General features: G+C 44.5%; 1 protein-coding gene across 8 annotated transcripts in view; it reads left to right on the forward strand.

The window, feature by feature from the left end:
- The window catches only part of FRMD4A (FERM domain containing 4A), a 367,626-nt gene that overhangs the window by 182,151 nt on the left and 170,736 nt on the right, over window positions 1–14,739 (forward strand). For 3 of the 8 annotated variants that reach the window (XM_027722474.2, XM_027722473.2, XM_039386066.1), the window contains exon 1: window positions 4,361–4,519. The exons of the other annotated variants lie outside the window; for them this stretch is intronic. In XM_027722474.2, coding sequence (XP_027578275.1) covers window positions 4,361–4,519 — 159 coding nt within the window. Of the gene's footprint in view, window positions 1–4,360; window positions 4,520–14,739 lie in introns of those variants that run through there. 8 annotated transcript variants of the gene reach the window in all.

Consider the following 14,739-nt stretch of genomic DNA (forward strand, 5'->3'; position numbering starts at 1 on the left):
TCAGTCAAGTTTCCTTGTGTTGTATATGATAAGCTTCAAGTCTTAGGATTTGCTTCTTTAACTCAAATGCAATTCCCAGCTCCTTTTAAGGCCCTTCCCTCAAAGATTTCCTTATATAAAGTATGAAACCTGGCAAAGGTACAAGAAATAAAGCCAAACGTATCCAATCCTTGCACTCTGGGAAACTACCACTGAACACAGAAAATCCCTATGATCCCTCCTTGGATGTCAGGAGAAAGACAGGGAAGCCCAATATGAGGGATGACAATTGATTGGGATTGATTTGGGTGGAAATAGGGCACTCAGAGGCTCAGGTTCTCAAGTGGATTTGGTGCACACTGACCATTTGGAAATCTTGGGAGAGTCTAGATTCAGTTCAGTTATGGGAAGGAGGTCACTTCTGTAAGTCTCCACTGAGTGCCCTGGCTCTGCCTGGGAAGATGTGAAGGAAGGGGCATGGCTCCTTCTCGGTGTGTTTGGTCGCTTGGCAGTGGGACATCACTAACAATTCCCATGATATCGGCCACAAAAATTATGTGCCATCAGGGCACAAGGAGAAAAATGTAACTAATTAAATATTTGTCTCAAAATAACATCTCCAACATAAGAAAGCATGAAGCTGCAGCATGAAAGGGAACTTTGGGCACAAAGATCTTAACAACGTTAATCCTCTTTACATTATAGAGAAATAAAGATCAAAAAGGGACATGAATTTGAAATAGAACCTAAAAGACTATGTTGGGCTGGAGCTACAGGGACCATTGGGGCCATATGTGAAGTAGAAACAGGAAGGAAGCTCAAAGGAAACTGCCTTCTACCCAGCATGTCCTTCTTTCATCAAGCCCAAATACATCCACACCCATCAGGAAGCTGTAGGTAGAGATTTACTGTGGAGCATGCTGGAAATAGAGGTTGATCTCCTCTTTCCAAGGCCAGAATCTAAAAAGGCAAACAAGGACCTGTCTCTCAAGCTCATGGTGCAGACAGCATCCACCTACACCAGTGCACAGCAGGAATTTGCAGGGTCTGCATTGAGGAGGAGCTGCCTGCTGGGTTTGGGTAGGGAAATCCACCCCCAGCCTTCAAGCTGCAGTGACAGTCCCATGAAACAACACAGCAGCCCAAGGGGTTTGGTCTCTTTTCCTTTTTTTTCGTGGGAAGTAAGGAGCTATTTTTATACCCTAGAAACAGCCTTCGGACTGTCAGTAAAACGTGGGAGGTTTCATAGTAAATGTTTTGGCTGACATTTTCTCAGAAACAGCGGGAAATAATCAGCGCATAATTAGAGAGGAAAAGACCTGCAAATGTCTATAGATCTGTGTCAAGTGCAAAGGGCTTTTTTTTTTTTCCAAATTGACCTTAGTGAAGGTGAAGTTGAGCGTGTTTTATAGAATTATAAGATGATTTTACAGAAATTACTTAAAGGGTACACCAGTAGAAGAGCCAAGTTGCTGATTCTCAATAATTTTTTCTCTTCTCTTCTGCCATTCCCTGTAGCAATGTCCTCTTCTGACTTTTTTGGATAAGAAAGAGCACATTTTGTGGTGTCTACCTGGAAAAGAGCTCTTTTGGTAGTTGACTCTAGAGGAGATGGGCTATCTTTGTCTGAGAAACCTCCATGGTTGCAATTCCCTCAGAAGCTGCAAGGTGGGATGGGTAATCTGTACTCAGGCAGCTTTCACCCTCTCAAAAAATATTATGTGTCTGATCAGCAGGAAAACCTCCCCAGGAAATCAAACAATGTGCTCTAATCATGAAGGTAAATCTACCCAGTGAAATGTTCACTGGGCCTTCTGTAGACTCAAATGATTCCTAAAGAGACTGCTCCAGTCTGTCAGTTAAATAAATACATAGGAGAACTGTTTTCAGAAAGTCTGATTATGTCATCAGCCGAGTGAAAAGGCTCCTTCAGAGCTGCCCTCATCTGTTGAGTAATTACTGAGTTGGGATGGGGGCCGAAAGTCTCCTTTCAACCATACGGAAAGACTTGATGCACATATGGGGTAGCTAATTTTAAAACTGCGGTATATCCTCCATTTCCCCTCCTCTCCCCCTTCCAGAATACCAAAGGGGTTAGGTCACATCCCAGAGCAATCACTTGCTACGTTTTCTTTCCCCCCTCTGTTTTCCTTTATCAAACACATTTCTTTCTTTTCCTCTCCTGTGCTCCCAGGCAGATACCTTGTATATCAGGCTGTTGCCTGGAGCAAATATTGTCTAGTCAATTTATATGTAAGAAAAAAAGTACCTTTCTTTCAAATGAGGCTTTATAAGGGAGATGTTCCTGATCCCTTTTCTGCATCGCTGCTGACAGAAGCAGAGTTACCAAGTTTACAGGCAGGCAAACAACCAAGAGATGATGAGCGTAGGGAGACTACAGCAAAGGCTGGACACCAAGAAAACAGGCTGTGAGAGGGAGAGGAGGAAGGAAAACTGCACTTTGCAGAATGAATAGCTTCTAACAAGTTTGAAGGAAACATTATTACGATTTTATTACCATATTTTATGAAGCCTCTCTAAAAACGAAGTCCTGAAGAAGCAATTAGGCTGAGAACATGAATTTTGCAGCTGTATTTTCCTGGCCCTCCACCTGCCCAGTCAATGAGCTGACAAGCATCCTTGTGCAGTTATCATGACGCACGGCTTGCTTTGTGTCCTCCAGTCCTCAAAGAACAAATTATGGATGGGGTCATGGTGGGACAGACCTACAGAAAATCAAGCAGATATTAATATTCCTGCTCCTTCCCTCTCCAGGGAGCTGAATCAGAGAAGACACTGAGGCTTTTCGGAAATTATGCCTTCTCAGCTCTGCTAAACCAGCAGCTTTAGGAGTTCAAGTCCCTCATCATTTCAGCCCAAACTGGTGTTGTCCTCCCTACCCCTCTAAAAAGTGCCTCCTTGGAAGCAACTCCATGTGGGAATTCTCCAGCTGACTCCTGTCAGCTCCCTCCAAGTCCTGTGGCCTTTTTTTTCACATTCCTCTGAAGGGAGAGTGAAATGAGTGAAAAATAGCACTGACAGGCAGTGGTCTCCAAGGGCACTGGCTTGCGCTGTGCCTTTGATAAAAATACTTCCACCTCAGTTTCCCCACCTGGTGATTAAATATGTAGAAGAAGCACTCATGCGATTTAGCTGGAAAATGTCTTGCAACATAACTGCATGATTTTGTGGTGATTTAACTGAACTCCAAAATCCTCATGTTGATAATGTATTTTCACCCTCACTGGACCAGTTCCCTCAGCTCAACTCATCATAGATGCTGACAGCATTGAAGTCTCCACCCAGACAATGTGCTCCTGAGGGGAAACAGTCAGGGAACTGATCCCTCTTCAATACTTATTTTAGGAAGGGATGCCAGAAGTGTATGTAAGAAGTGTAAATAAAGGATGCCATTTTTGTATCTGTAGACCAAAAAGGGTGTTTTGGCATCCAGCTCAGATGAAGAGAAGTGTATTGCATTCTCCTGTGCTTGTTCAGATGAGAACCAACCTTATGAATGTGAGCACATCAAGGGTTAATAATATGTCCACACCAGCTGAATCAGACTGATTTTAAAAGGCCATTGTTTAATCCATGAAACTTTCCAAAATATCACCCCTTGGGTAAATAAGGTGCTTTGCAGACCGTTGCATAATTCTCATGTACAGATAAAGCTCCCTTCTCAGTTCAAAATATAAAAAGGTTCCAGACCAGGCAGTTGAGTGGGGAAAAGACTGGAGTGCAACTGTGCAATGGTGAGTCGACACACGAAATGAAAGGATGAAATGTTGCATGTGGCAAAGCTGCCTTCTCAGATGTTCTTTGGGAGTGTTTGAAAGAGTTAAGCCCAATACTGGAATGTCTTGGGAATGTTGGCAGACGGAGAGTGAGCGGCTTTTTTCTTCCCTCTGGATGGAGTCCCAGGACTGAGCATGCAAAGTGATGACTTTGGATCCGAGTTTGCCTCTTGGTTCTGCAGCGCAGAGCTGGGAGGTGATGCAGTGTTACCAAGAAGCCCTTTGCGAGGGATGCGCAATTGCCTCCCTAAGTCAGGAGAGGTATTTTTACCTCTTCCTTGCTCATCTTTGGGTGCAGCAGGACTCACTTTGAGAAGATACACAGAGGGAGAAACCACATCCTGAAGGGCGTGTGCGAAGGGAGAAAGACACATCCCCAAACAGTTTATTTTGGCTGCTGGTTTTTTGTTGTCCGTTTTGGTTTGGTGGTTGATATTTTTTTTTCTTTTTTTTTGCTTGCTTTTATTTCTCCTTCTTTGATGGAAATTGCAGTGACTTTTTAACCTTGCAGTTCATAAGGCACCTTGGGATTAGCTGGTTGCCTCTAAGCAGGGAATCCGGGGTGATTCACACAGGGAGCTGGCATGGCTGCTGTGCTCTTTGGCTTTGAGGATCTGCTCTACAGCTGGGACAGCCTGGTGTGGAGCCTGACATCCCGGGCTCTGAGGACTTGCCGCTTTGGAAACCTGAGGGTCCTGCAGCTCATGCTGAAGCCATGGTGCATTTCCAGAGACGTTTATCAGGTAGGGTTACAAAACACCAGGCCAGACCCTCAGACCCCAGTGCTGCAGGGGGGAGACCCCCTGGGAGTCTCACAGGGTCCTGTGCTGTTCCTACTGACTGCTTTGGGTCCTACATAAGCGGTGGGACAGAGGAGACAGCATGGGCAGGGGAGGTGTGGGTGGAGAAACATTTTGGTCAGGAGGATCATGATGGGGTCTCCCATGGTGGAACACAGGTCCAAACTCTCCGTTCCACAGAGCAGAGGGAAATAAGTGAAAGTAAATTAAAGTTCAATCTGCTATATCTTCTTTCCTTGAGCTTTATAAGTACAACCTTAGCTGCTCTGTGTCCTCACACTGTCTCTGCAGCTGCACAGGAATAATTTATAACTTACCCAGGGGAAATGATGCCTAAAGGCACCTAACCTGTGGAAAATGGGCATTCGTAGGGGGTTTTAAACTGCAGCAGCCCTAGTTATCCCTACTCGACTTGTGCAATGCCTTCTGACTGCTTCGTCTTGCAAAGTGCCGGGCATCTGATTGTCTAAAACTTTTGTTTTACTCAATGTATGGTTTATGTGGTATTGAGAGCTTTGGGGCTTGGTTGACTGTCTTCTCTGTAGGCTTACAGTAATTGCTTGCAGCTTGAGGTATAATGACACAGCTCTAATAAACTGTGTGTGTTTCTGAGACTGACTAAACCGGGTTAAATAAACTGAACATCACAGTGAAGGAACTAGAACTGAATGTCACTTTGAATAGCAACTCATTCCAGTCCATAGGTGAGTCCAGGTTGCAAAGGCACTGTAAACCAACCAGTATCCAGCTCGTCTGCTTTTTTAATCAATCCTAGACAACTAAGGCTAGGCATTTATTCTGCTGTGGGGACAAACCCATTAAAATATTCATCATCTCCAAAGATTTGTTTAATGCCGGATGCTGGAGTGACTGATCGGTATTTGCATTTGGAAAAGGCATTTTCTGCTACTCCCACTTACTCGGTATTTCACTTTTCCTGTGCTTTGGAAGTCTCCAAGTGTGAAGCCAAGTTACACAAAAGAAGGCAGATTAAAAGCCTGTAGAAATTGCGTGTGTGTTGGTTAGAGGGAGACCAGGGCAAGGCTCTTAGTAATTTCAGCAAACTTTGAACCAGCTTCAAATCATGCTCTGGTTTCAGCAGACTTCAGGAATAGATTTTATGGTCTTTGGAGTTCAGCAAGCATGGGCAGCATTTTTATTTTAAGTACTTTTTCCAGAAGACAGCCAGAAACACAAACGCAGAAGGGCCTTTGTCCCACTGACTGCCCTGGTGGCCCCAGGGCTTGAATTTGAAACCCCCTTGAGAGGTACCACTGTGATGGCTCCAGGTGAACCAAGCTGCCCTCCCTGGGCTGTGCTGGGTCTTGGCTGGTTTCACCTCACAGTTAACCTGTGCAGAGGCTGCCTGTGGTGTGGGGCTGCCCCATCCTCTCTCTGCAGCTTGTTTTAAGAATCTGAACCTGAAGCCAATTAGCTCACTTGGGCCTGGGAAAGGGGAGGGGAAAGCAAAAGGGCTCAATGCTTAACCCCTTTTTTACACCCCACCTAAGTAAAAGCATCCCCAAAAACTAAGGAGTTAGTTTCCAGATGTGTCCAGATTCTGATTCTTAATAAAGTATCCCAGCCTACACACCATGCACCAGGAGATGCTACTGCCTGTGACAAATCCCAGGACTGGTGGCTTTTTAACAGATTTATTTTGTTGTGAGCACTGAGCACATCCACAAGTGAACTTTTTCCATTACAACATGCACATGCTTTCAGCTATCCCCCATGGCATTATATCACATTCCTGGCATGTTATCCCCCTTTGGTAGAGTCACCAATGAAATGGGACCAGCAAAGGTGCCTCCCTTCCCACCCAAACAAGCATCAATGCACCCTGACACTCACAGGTCAGAGTGGACTTGCATAGCTTTTTGTTTCTCAGACAGTCAGTGAACACATGCAAAACCTCAGGAAAACCACGTCACTTTATTTGTCAATGCCCATGAGCTTCCAATTCTTTGGAGAGGATCTGAAATAATGGGTCAGGCACCACGAGAATTGCTGCTGGGTGGAGGTTTGTTGGGAAAGGGATCTCATCACTGCAGAGATCCAGCAGCAGCAGTGTTATTAGCAGCCAGGATGAGCTGATAGCTAACTCTACACTTATGTATATTAATCCTAAAAGCATTTCCTCCAGTAGCCAGCATCCTCCAATTTAAATGCTGGCAGAGTATTTTAGTAGGATATTACTTGGACAGAAAGCCTGATAGTTTAATCACTTCCTAGAGACAGAAACTTCTTCCACTGCTTATTACTTAAATGAGCAAATAAGCTCTTGACCATGATAGTTTTTGTTGGTACTATATCTTAATCCCTGTTGCTACTGCATCTTAAGAGCAAAGCAGATCAGCTGTAGGACCTCTGCATGATACCATAAGCAAAAAAAACCTAAAAAGAAACATTAGTCAACTTTGTAAAATAAAGTAAAACTTTTTCATACTCTGAAAAGTATGCTTTGTGCTTTTTCTTTGAGTTAATCACAACTCAGTGCATCTCTGCTTCCGGGGCCACTTGCTGTGACTGAGATGGGGGTAGCAGAGCAGTGTAGCACACAGCCAGGTTCCTGGCTGAGCAAGACCCATGTGCTGGGCACACACCACTGGGGAGGACTCAGCTCCTCCTTGGTACCACCAACCAAAGCCATGGCTGCATCCCTGACTTGGAGAATTTTTTTGTGTCCTTGCCCTAAACTGTTATCTCCACCATACAAACTTCCAAAACTTTGAAAGTCCCTTTTAGGCTCCCATCTACAAAATATATAAAGACTAAACTAATGCTGTATAGAGGGTACAATCCAGATTTACTGCCAATACAACAGGCAGTGAGTTCTTGAAAAGAAAACAAGCTCCAGGCATCAACATAATGAGTGTAATTCCCCTTATGTCTGACAAGAGAGACTTTGCTTTCTTGGGTCTCAGAAAGTCAGTGGCAATGCCACTGCATTAGCAGAGGTAGATGGAATAGCAATTTTGGGCTGCTGCTGGCTGTGGTGGTCAGAGTGCAATATGACACACCTGAGATTTCAATCTTCAAATCCAAACTGACACAGCAATCAGAAGTCTGGACTTGCTCAGGCTGCACTTTGAGTAGTAGTTGTTATAAAATAGGTTAAAACAACCACAAAATTGTTCCCTCGTTCTTGGTCTCCAGACTGGATTTGTCTCACAGATGTTGAGTGACTCCATTTCTCACTGTCTGTAAGCAATGCTTTGGTACTTAGGCCATCTGAGAACTAGAGGCTTTTGGTGCCCTGAAGCAAGGTACCATCATCTGTCTCAGGCTGTGTTTCTTTTCCTGGAAAATAAATCCTCCTGCAAGTCTGCTTTGATTCCCAGGGATACATTTGTCTTCCCAGTCTGAACAAAACTCTTGCCTTGATCTGTTTTCAGTGGGGCTAATATTCACCAGTTGCCATATTTTAATTGTAAAGAATTCTTTTTATATTTTAATTGTGTTTTGTGATCCACCGTGTGGTTTCCTGACTGCATGATTGGAATTCATTTGAAAAAGGAGATTAACAAATAATAAACTTCCAGTCGAGGCTTTCAGACAGTCAGTTGTGCAAGATGCCACCAAGCTGTCAGATGTATTTTTACCAATGCCCAGATGTCTGACTGCTCTGACCTACTAAACAAATGGCCCTGTGAACTAACACAGTGTCTGCTTTTGCAGAAATACTCACATTTCAAGAAGTACTGGGGGAGGGCTGGTTTACTATTATGGGATAGGCAGTCAGTTCTGCATTTTAACATCCTGAAGATAATTCACTATTTATTTAATCTCCAAATCCATCAACAAATGTTTTAGTTTCCAGGCTATGCCTGTGCAATGTCAAAGAACATTAGGCAGTCCAGGACCTACATCTTCAGTAAAAACGTGTTTATGTGTCTGTCTGTTTAAAATCTCACCAACTGCTCCTACCAAGTCAGAGGTAGACCATTGGATGTAGAGTCATCTCTCAAGGATACCAATCACAGACATTTAATTCCTCACACACTGTATGCAGTAGTGCTGTGTACTTTTTATATGCTGCTTCTTATCCACCAAGTACTTGGAAAGACAGTTAAGTAATTTTACTTCAGGCAGAAACAGATAAAATTACTCACTTCAGGCTATAGACACAAGCATAGAGTTGTCTTCAGTGCCTCGTTGCTCCTCACATGTCCAGTTACAGGCAATGGGAATAAGGAAGGAGGTGGGCTGTAGCATCAAGGAGCTGGATGTTCAACTAAAATGAAGAAGAGGAAAGAGCTTTTGCTGTGCTGGCAGACACACAAATTCATTAATCGTTCCATATTTTAGTAAAAAGTTTAATTTTGGCTACTAGGAAGAAATTATTGGATATTAGGAATTAATTCTTCACTGGGAGAGTGGTGAGGCACTGGCACAGGTTGCCTAGAGAAGCTATGGATGCCCCATCCTTGGAAGTGTTCAAGGCCAGGTTGGAAGTGGCTTTGAGCAACCTGGTCTAGGGGAAGGTGTCCCTGCCTATGGCAGGAGGTTGTAACTAGATGATCTTTAAGGTCACTTCCAACCCAAACCATTCTACGATTCCGCTTTTCAGATCCTGTAATTTTATTTTCCCTGAGGAGAGGTGCTGGGTGGGCACATTTGAGGTGTGTTTCCCACAGGATGCCCACTGCTGGCAGGGAGTGCTAAGGATTTTTTCCCCCAGCTGCCATGGGCATTGGGGAGTTGAGTTAAAGGATTTTGAGGCTTCTCCTCCATTCGCTTGGTGGATTTCTGGCACGCTGCTGGGACAGACTGTTTCCACCTCCTGTTGGGCTCTGAGACATCCCCACAATCTCATGTACGCTATGAGGAATGTGGTCTTCCTCCTCAAAAAGGAGCAATTTGGGAATTCCATTCTTGTTTCAGCGCCATTCTTCACCCTGCTTGCCTTGAAGACATCTTATTATGTTTAAGCACAATTAAAGATTCAAGAGCGAAAGAAGCATTTTGCAATCCTGCCCTGCTGCTGTAAAAGGCTGTGCAAATCAATGTCAGGCAAGAGGGAGGAAGGAAAGGGCTGAAATGTTAAACACATCATTTCAGATTGGTAAAACTTCCAAGTTTTGATTTATAGCTTCATCACCAAGTAGATTAATGTGGAATTCAAACACAACCAGCTCTTTGCTTTCCTTCCAGGCCTGACATATTAACATTTCCCATTAATCTAGTCAGCTCTGGCACGGTGAAGGCTGAGGAAATGGGGAATTAGGCATATGGGAGTGTTGGGTGGGCAGGAGAAAAGAGCCAACAAAATTCACTTCAGTTAGCTAAAGTAAAGAGAATGGAACCTTATTCAGATCTCAAGTTGTAGCTGAAGCTGTTTCTGAAAGACAGCAAACCCAGATGTCTTCCGGTGTTGGGCAGAGAGTTTTTCAGTGGGGCTGTTGGTGTTCTGCTCATAAGGACAATGGTGGATGTGGGTACTGGTGCCACCCATAGAGTTGTGTTTGCAGGGCTCTTTGCTGGCAGCTGCTCTGTTCTCAGAACATTGTGATGCCCCAGTACAGCTGGTGTTTGGGAGGTTTCAGGCCCCCTAAAGCCTGATTAGGCTTGAAGCCTGCCTAATTCCCAATTTTGAGGGGAGGCAACTATAACTTTTCTTCCCCAGCACTCTTTGCTGAGTTAGTCCACGGTGTCTGGAGCTGCCCTGGACACTTCTCAAACTTTACTATTATATATTTAAGCATTTATGAGGCTTGAACTGCTTCCCAAAAAACAAAAACAAAAAAACAAACAAACAAACAAACAAACAAACAAAAACTACAACAACTAACACAAATCACACAAAAAAGAGGAAAAAATAACCCTTCACCTAAAACCCCTAGAGCTGAAGAAAGGGCTAATGAGCTTCATATGTTTCTAAAAGCAGTTCAGGAGCTTTTGGCTTGAAGAGTTTCTCACCCCATCTTCACTGCGGGCAGAAGAAAAGAAGGTTATACAGGAGAAGGAGGGGAGAGAAAATCAAATGTTAAAAATTCATCTCTGCCAGAAATCATATGCAAACAGACGGTGGGGGAAAAAAGAGCCTATGGGGAACCTCAAGGCATTTCCACTCAAGACATCTATGGAGAAAGCACAAGAGGTGTTCAATAAGTTCCCATCCCCACGTATTTTTATAGCACACTGTAAAATTGCCCTCAACATTTGGTACAGACTTCCCCTGCCTTTGTGGAGCTGGGAAGGGCTGGGACAATCTGGTAGGACCTGTGCCACTGCCACCAGCCCCACCATAGCCTCTCGCAGCACTGATGACAGTGGAGAGGAGGTCAAAATGCTAATGCTTCAAAATATCCAGTTAGACATTATTGCTTATTCCCTCTCTGGGAGATGCCAAATTATCCTGCCTAGGGCTGGCCTTCACCCCACACTGCGTTGGGCAAGAGGGCAGTAGCAGCCAGGTTCAGGTAAAGCTGGATGGATACTTGGGACGTGTTGCCTGAGGCCAAGAATGCAAAGTAAAATGTCATAGTGGGGCTCACTAGAGGAGCACACAGGGCTTACATACCTGGGAAGTTTGGGGCAATTACCCTTTTGTCTCCTGAGCAGTCACAAACACCTACTCCCCTCAGCTTGTGGGGTCTCATCTCCCCTTCCAGTGCCCCAAGGCAGCTGTAGGTCAGGGCAAGAGGCACAGGGCTTTCCTGGAGGGCCGGGAGAAGCTCCAGAGGTGCAATAGTTGAGCCTGGACCATTAAATCACCTCAGGGATTGCTGTGCTGCCTTTCTGTTCAGGCTAACATGGAGCTGCACCAGGCTGGGGCTTGTTAACTAATTGTTAACAAACACAACACTGTCGTATTTTCCATGGGCTGTAGCTTGTTCGGTGCTGCTAGAAAATTAGAGAGACTTTAAAACAATGTTGGCCCTCCTATCTGTCTTTACGTGAACTTTTAGGGATGGTAGGAGAAGTGGTGAAATCTCATGACTGAGCTTTTTTCATTGAAGAAATACAGCAGCCTCTTTAAAGGGGAGGTGTACTTGGCATTGTTTTGCTCCTCTGAGCATTTTTCCAACCTGCCTCCCTATGAGAAACATTCAATCTCCAGTACTAGTTTGTTCATGGGAAAGGAGTCTGATTGCCCCAGATGTGTGGGCAAAGTCTTTCAAGGTGTTAAATGAGTTAGGACTGCCAGTGCAGCTTATAGAGGCCACCGGTCAAGGAGCAAACACAAGTAATGCTGAATTATTCCTAACCAGAGTAGATTTGAGTCTGTCCCAAAGCTGAGCTCTCTTGGAGGCCACCACCAATGGCTGAGCATTCCTGTCCTTTCTTTGCTTTAGTCTGCAAGGGATGAAAACTGTGCTCTTCACAGAGAATACAAACTGTCTCAGTGGAGACAATCCTCACCAGCTCACCCTGCTTATAGCAGAAATGCACCTTCCAGCAAGGCAAAGGAAATACTTTTTGATCTCCTAGGTTTGCAGAAGCCAGGTCTGAACTGTTTTTTCCCTGTGCTTAGCTGTTTTATGCTCAGTCTTGGAACACGAGATGGAATGCATTTTGTGTTCCTTTAGTTGTCAAAAATTAGGCAATTCATCCATGCTGGACCCTTCCAAGATAGGAGTCTTGATGCAAGTCACTCTTTGGGGATTGTCTACCCCTTTGTGCTGAAACCAGAAAGAGCTGAGACTGCTAAACCCAACTGCATGCCAAAGTATTAAACGCCCACACTCCTGTGAGGTAGAGCTCAGTCATGTTGTTCTGATTAAATACATGTCATCCAAGGCCTCAGTGGAAGGTTCTGGAAGCCCGCAGGAAGGTTGGCAGCCATAAGGAAAGTGCCCAGCAGCCCTGCCCCCTTGAGTCATCCAGCTTCAGCTGTTGCAGTTAACACAACATGCTCTGTAATGGGACAGGCCCCCAGGAACCTGCTTTTAGTAAAGAGCTTTGCTTCCCCAGAGAGATATTTGTGAACACTTCAAACCTCTAAAGAAACTGGAAACAGTGGGGAGTTTTGCCAGAAGAACTTTTGTTTGATTCAACTCCTTCTCCCTCAAAGAAAAATCCGCCTTGAATATATGGCTCAGAGTAGCCCCAGAACAGGTCCAGTCCCATCATGCTTCTATGTGTTTTTTCTCTTGCATAAAAGAAGATGATCATGGGAAAAAAAATCCTTTTTCCTTCACTGTTTGCAACATGTCTTTGAGGCTCCACCAAAAGCTTTGTGCAATGGGTGCCATTTCTTTCAGATGTTCTCCTGGAGATAAGGTGGGGCTGACTAGTGCCATTGGTGCAATTCTGCCCTGATTGTGCTTGCAGCTTTATGCAAGATGCTGCCATGAATCAGCTGCACCCTTGCAGAAACTGTGTTCACATCCAGCTCATAGCATCCAATTGTTTAGAGAAAAACAGTTGCTCTTGGGCATTGGAGTTTTTTCTTTCCCTCCATCTCTTCCAGGTTGGATTGAGGAGGATATTAACCCTATGCATATTTGACACCCACAAGTGGCTACAGCCAACATTGGCACATGAATTACTTTTTAAGTTTAAATATAAAGAGCCATTTCTAGTGTCCACCACTTCTGATTCACCCGTAACACTCTTTGTTTAAATCTCCTTACACACAGCATGTGTTCACGTGAGCTCACAGCAGAGCAGGGTTGTTGTTTTCCTAAATTGGAAACTTATGAGCCAAGCTGGAGGGAAATTGTCACGGGATTTCAAACCCTGCCTTTTTTCCTTCCTCTCCTCTCAGTTTAGGAGTTGTTTTTTTTTTAACATGTGAGTCCACTGAGACTCCAAAACAGCTGACAAAACATAGTTTCAGGCTGGTCCTATCCCCCACTCCTGGAGAAGGGCTCTGCATGACAGGCAGCACTGAGTCTCAACTACAAAAAGTTATCCAAGGTCAAATTCCTCCACTCCGTGAACTTGCATCTGGCACCCCAATGGGGGATTAGCATCTGTCCAGCACCTGGCAGGAGTCACCCCATGTCTGCAGCGTTGCATAACTTGCAAACCCCATTGTGTGCAATTACTCATCAACTGGTCACTGTGCTGCTGAAGCTGCTGAACGCTGGGGGTCGAGGGGGTCTCGTAAAGCTCCAGGAGGGCAGAAATGTGGGTTTTACAATCATTGCAAACCTTCCTTGCTCTACTTCCGTGAGTCCTGATCTCAACACCTCTGTGTTCAGGGGCTTAACACATCCACTTCCGTGCTGGTAAAGAAACAGCTCATGATGAAGAGAGACCTGATTGAAGGCTGGGAATCTTTATGTTACTGCAAGTTGCTGTACTTGAATTGACCTCTGCTTTTTCCTTTTTTTAAAAAAAAAATTTAAATATTCTTTAGATCCAGAGGAGCCTAGAGTCGTGCAGGTCCTCGTGTGCTTAGCCACAGCTGAGACAACAACTTTGAGTATCAGTAGGGCTAGCAGCTGAGCTGGGCTTTGCAAGACCTCTGGTAATCAATCAGGGGTTTTGCAAAACCAGACTGCAAATGAAGAATGGTTTGTGCCAGACAAATTGTATCAGAGCAGCCACTGGGATGAGGAGGTATTGAAGGAGGAAGCAGCACAGGGAGTTGGATAATTTCTAGTTAAAGTGAGAATAGAGTCAGTGTTCATCTCAGAAAAGAGAGGTTCTGGGAAGTTCACTGCATCGCATATTCTCAGGCATTCGTCATCTGAAATGTCTCTTAATTGCCACTATTGTATCATATCACAAGTATTCCTGTGATTTATCAGTCATAACCTCCTACAAAGGGATTCTTTCATGCAAGCCGTTTTCACAGAAATCTTTTCCCCTTAGATCCCAGTCCTGCAACACACTCAGACCAGGAATCTGGAAGAGGGACTTTTTTATTTCTTTTTTTTCTAAACACAAGTAGTTGCCTTGCAGACAACATGTCTCAATAATGGACTGTGTCCCAGTTTCAACTTCTTTCCTCTTCTTCCCAAGATAATCAGCTTTTAACAGCTCTCCTTCCTCTTATGGTAAAAGCTGAAATGTAAATAATCAGGATGTCTTAAGTGTCAGGAGCCAGCTGAGTCCTGCTAGCCGAGACGAAGGGTCCCCGACATGGGGCTGCCTTAAACATTTGGCTCAGCCAACAGACTGTATTTGTAATGTAAACTCCCCTTGTCAGTTCCTAACTCCTGGCTCCGGTTTTAGAAAATTTAACATTTCTGGGGGTTGTATTT

This window comes from Pipra filicauda, unplaced genomic scaffold, assembly GCF_003945595.2.
Source record: "Pipra filicauda isolate LSUMZ 115617 unplaced genomic scaffold, ASM394559v2 scaffold119_size3216105_pilon, whole genome shotgun sequence".
Lineage (NCBI taxonomy): Eukaryota > Metazoa > Chordata > Aves > Passeriformes > Pipridae > Pipra > Pipra filicauda.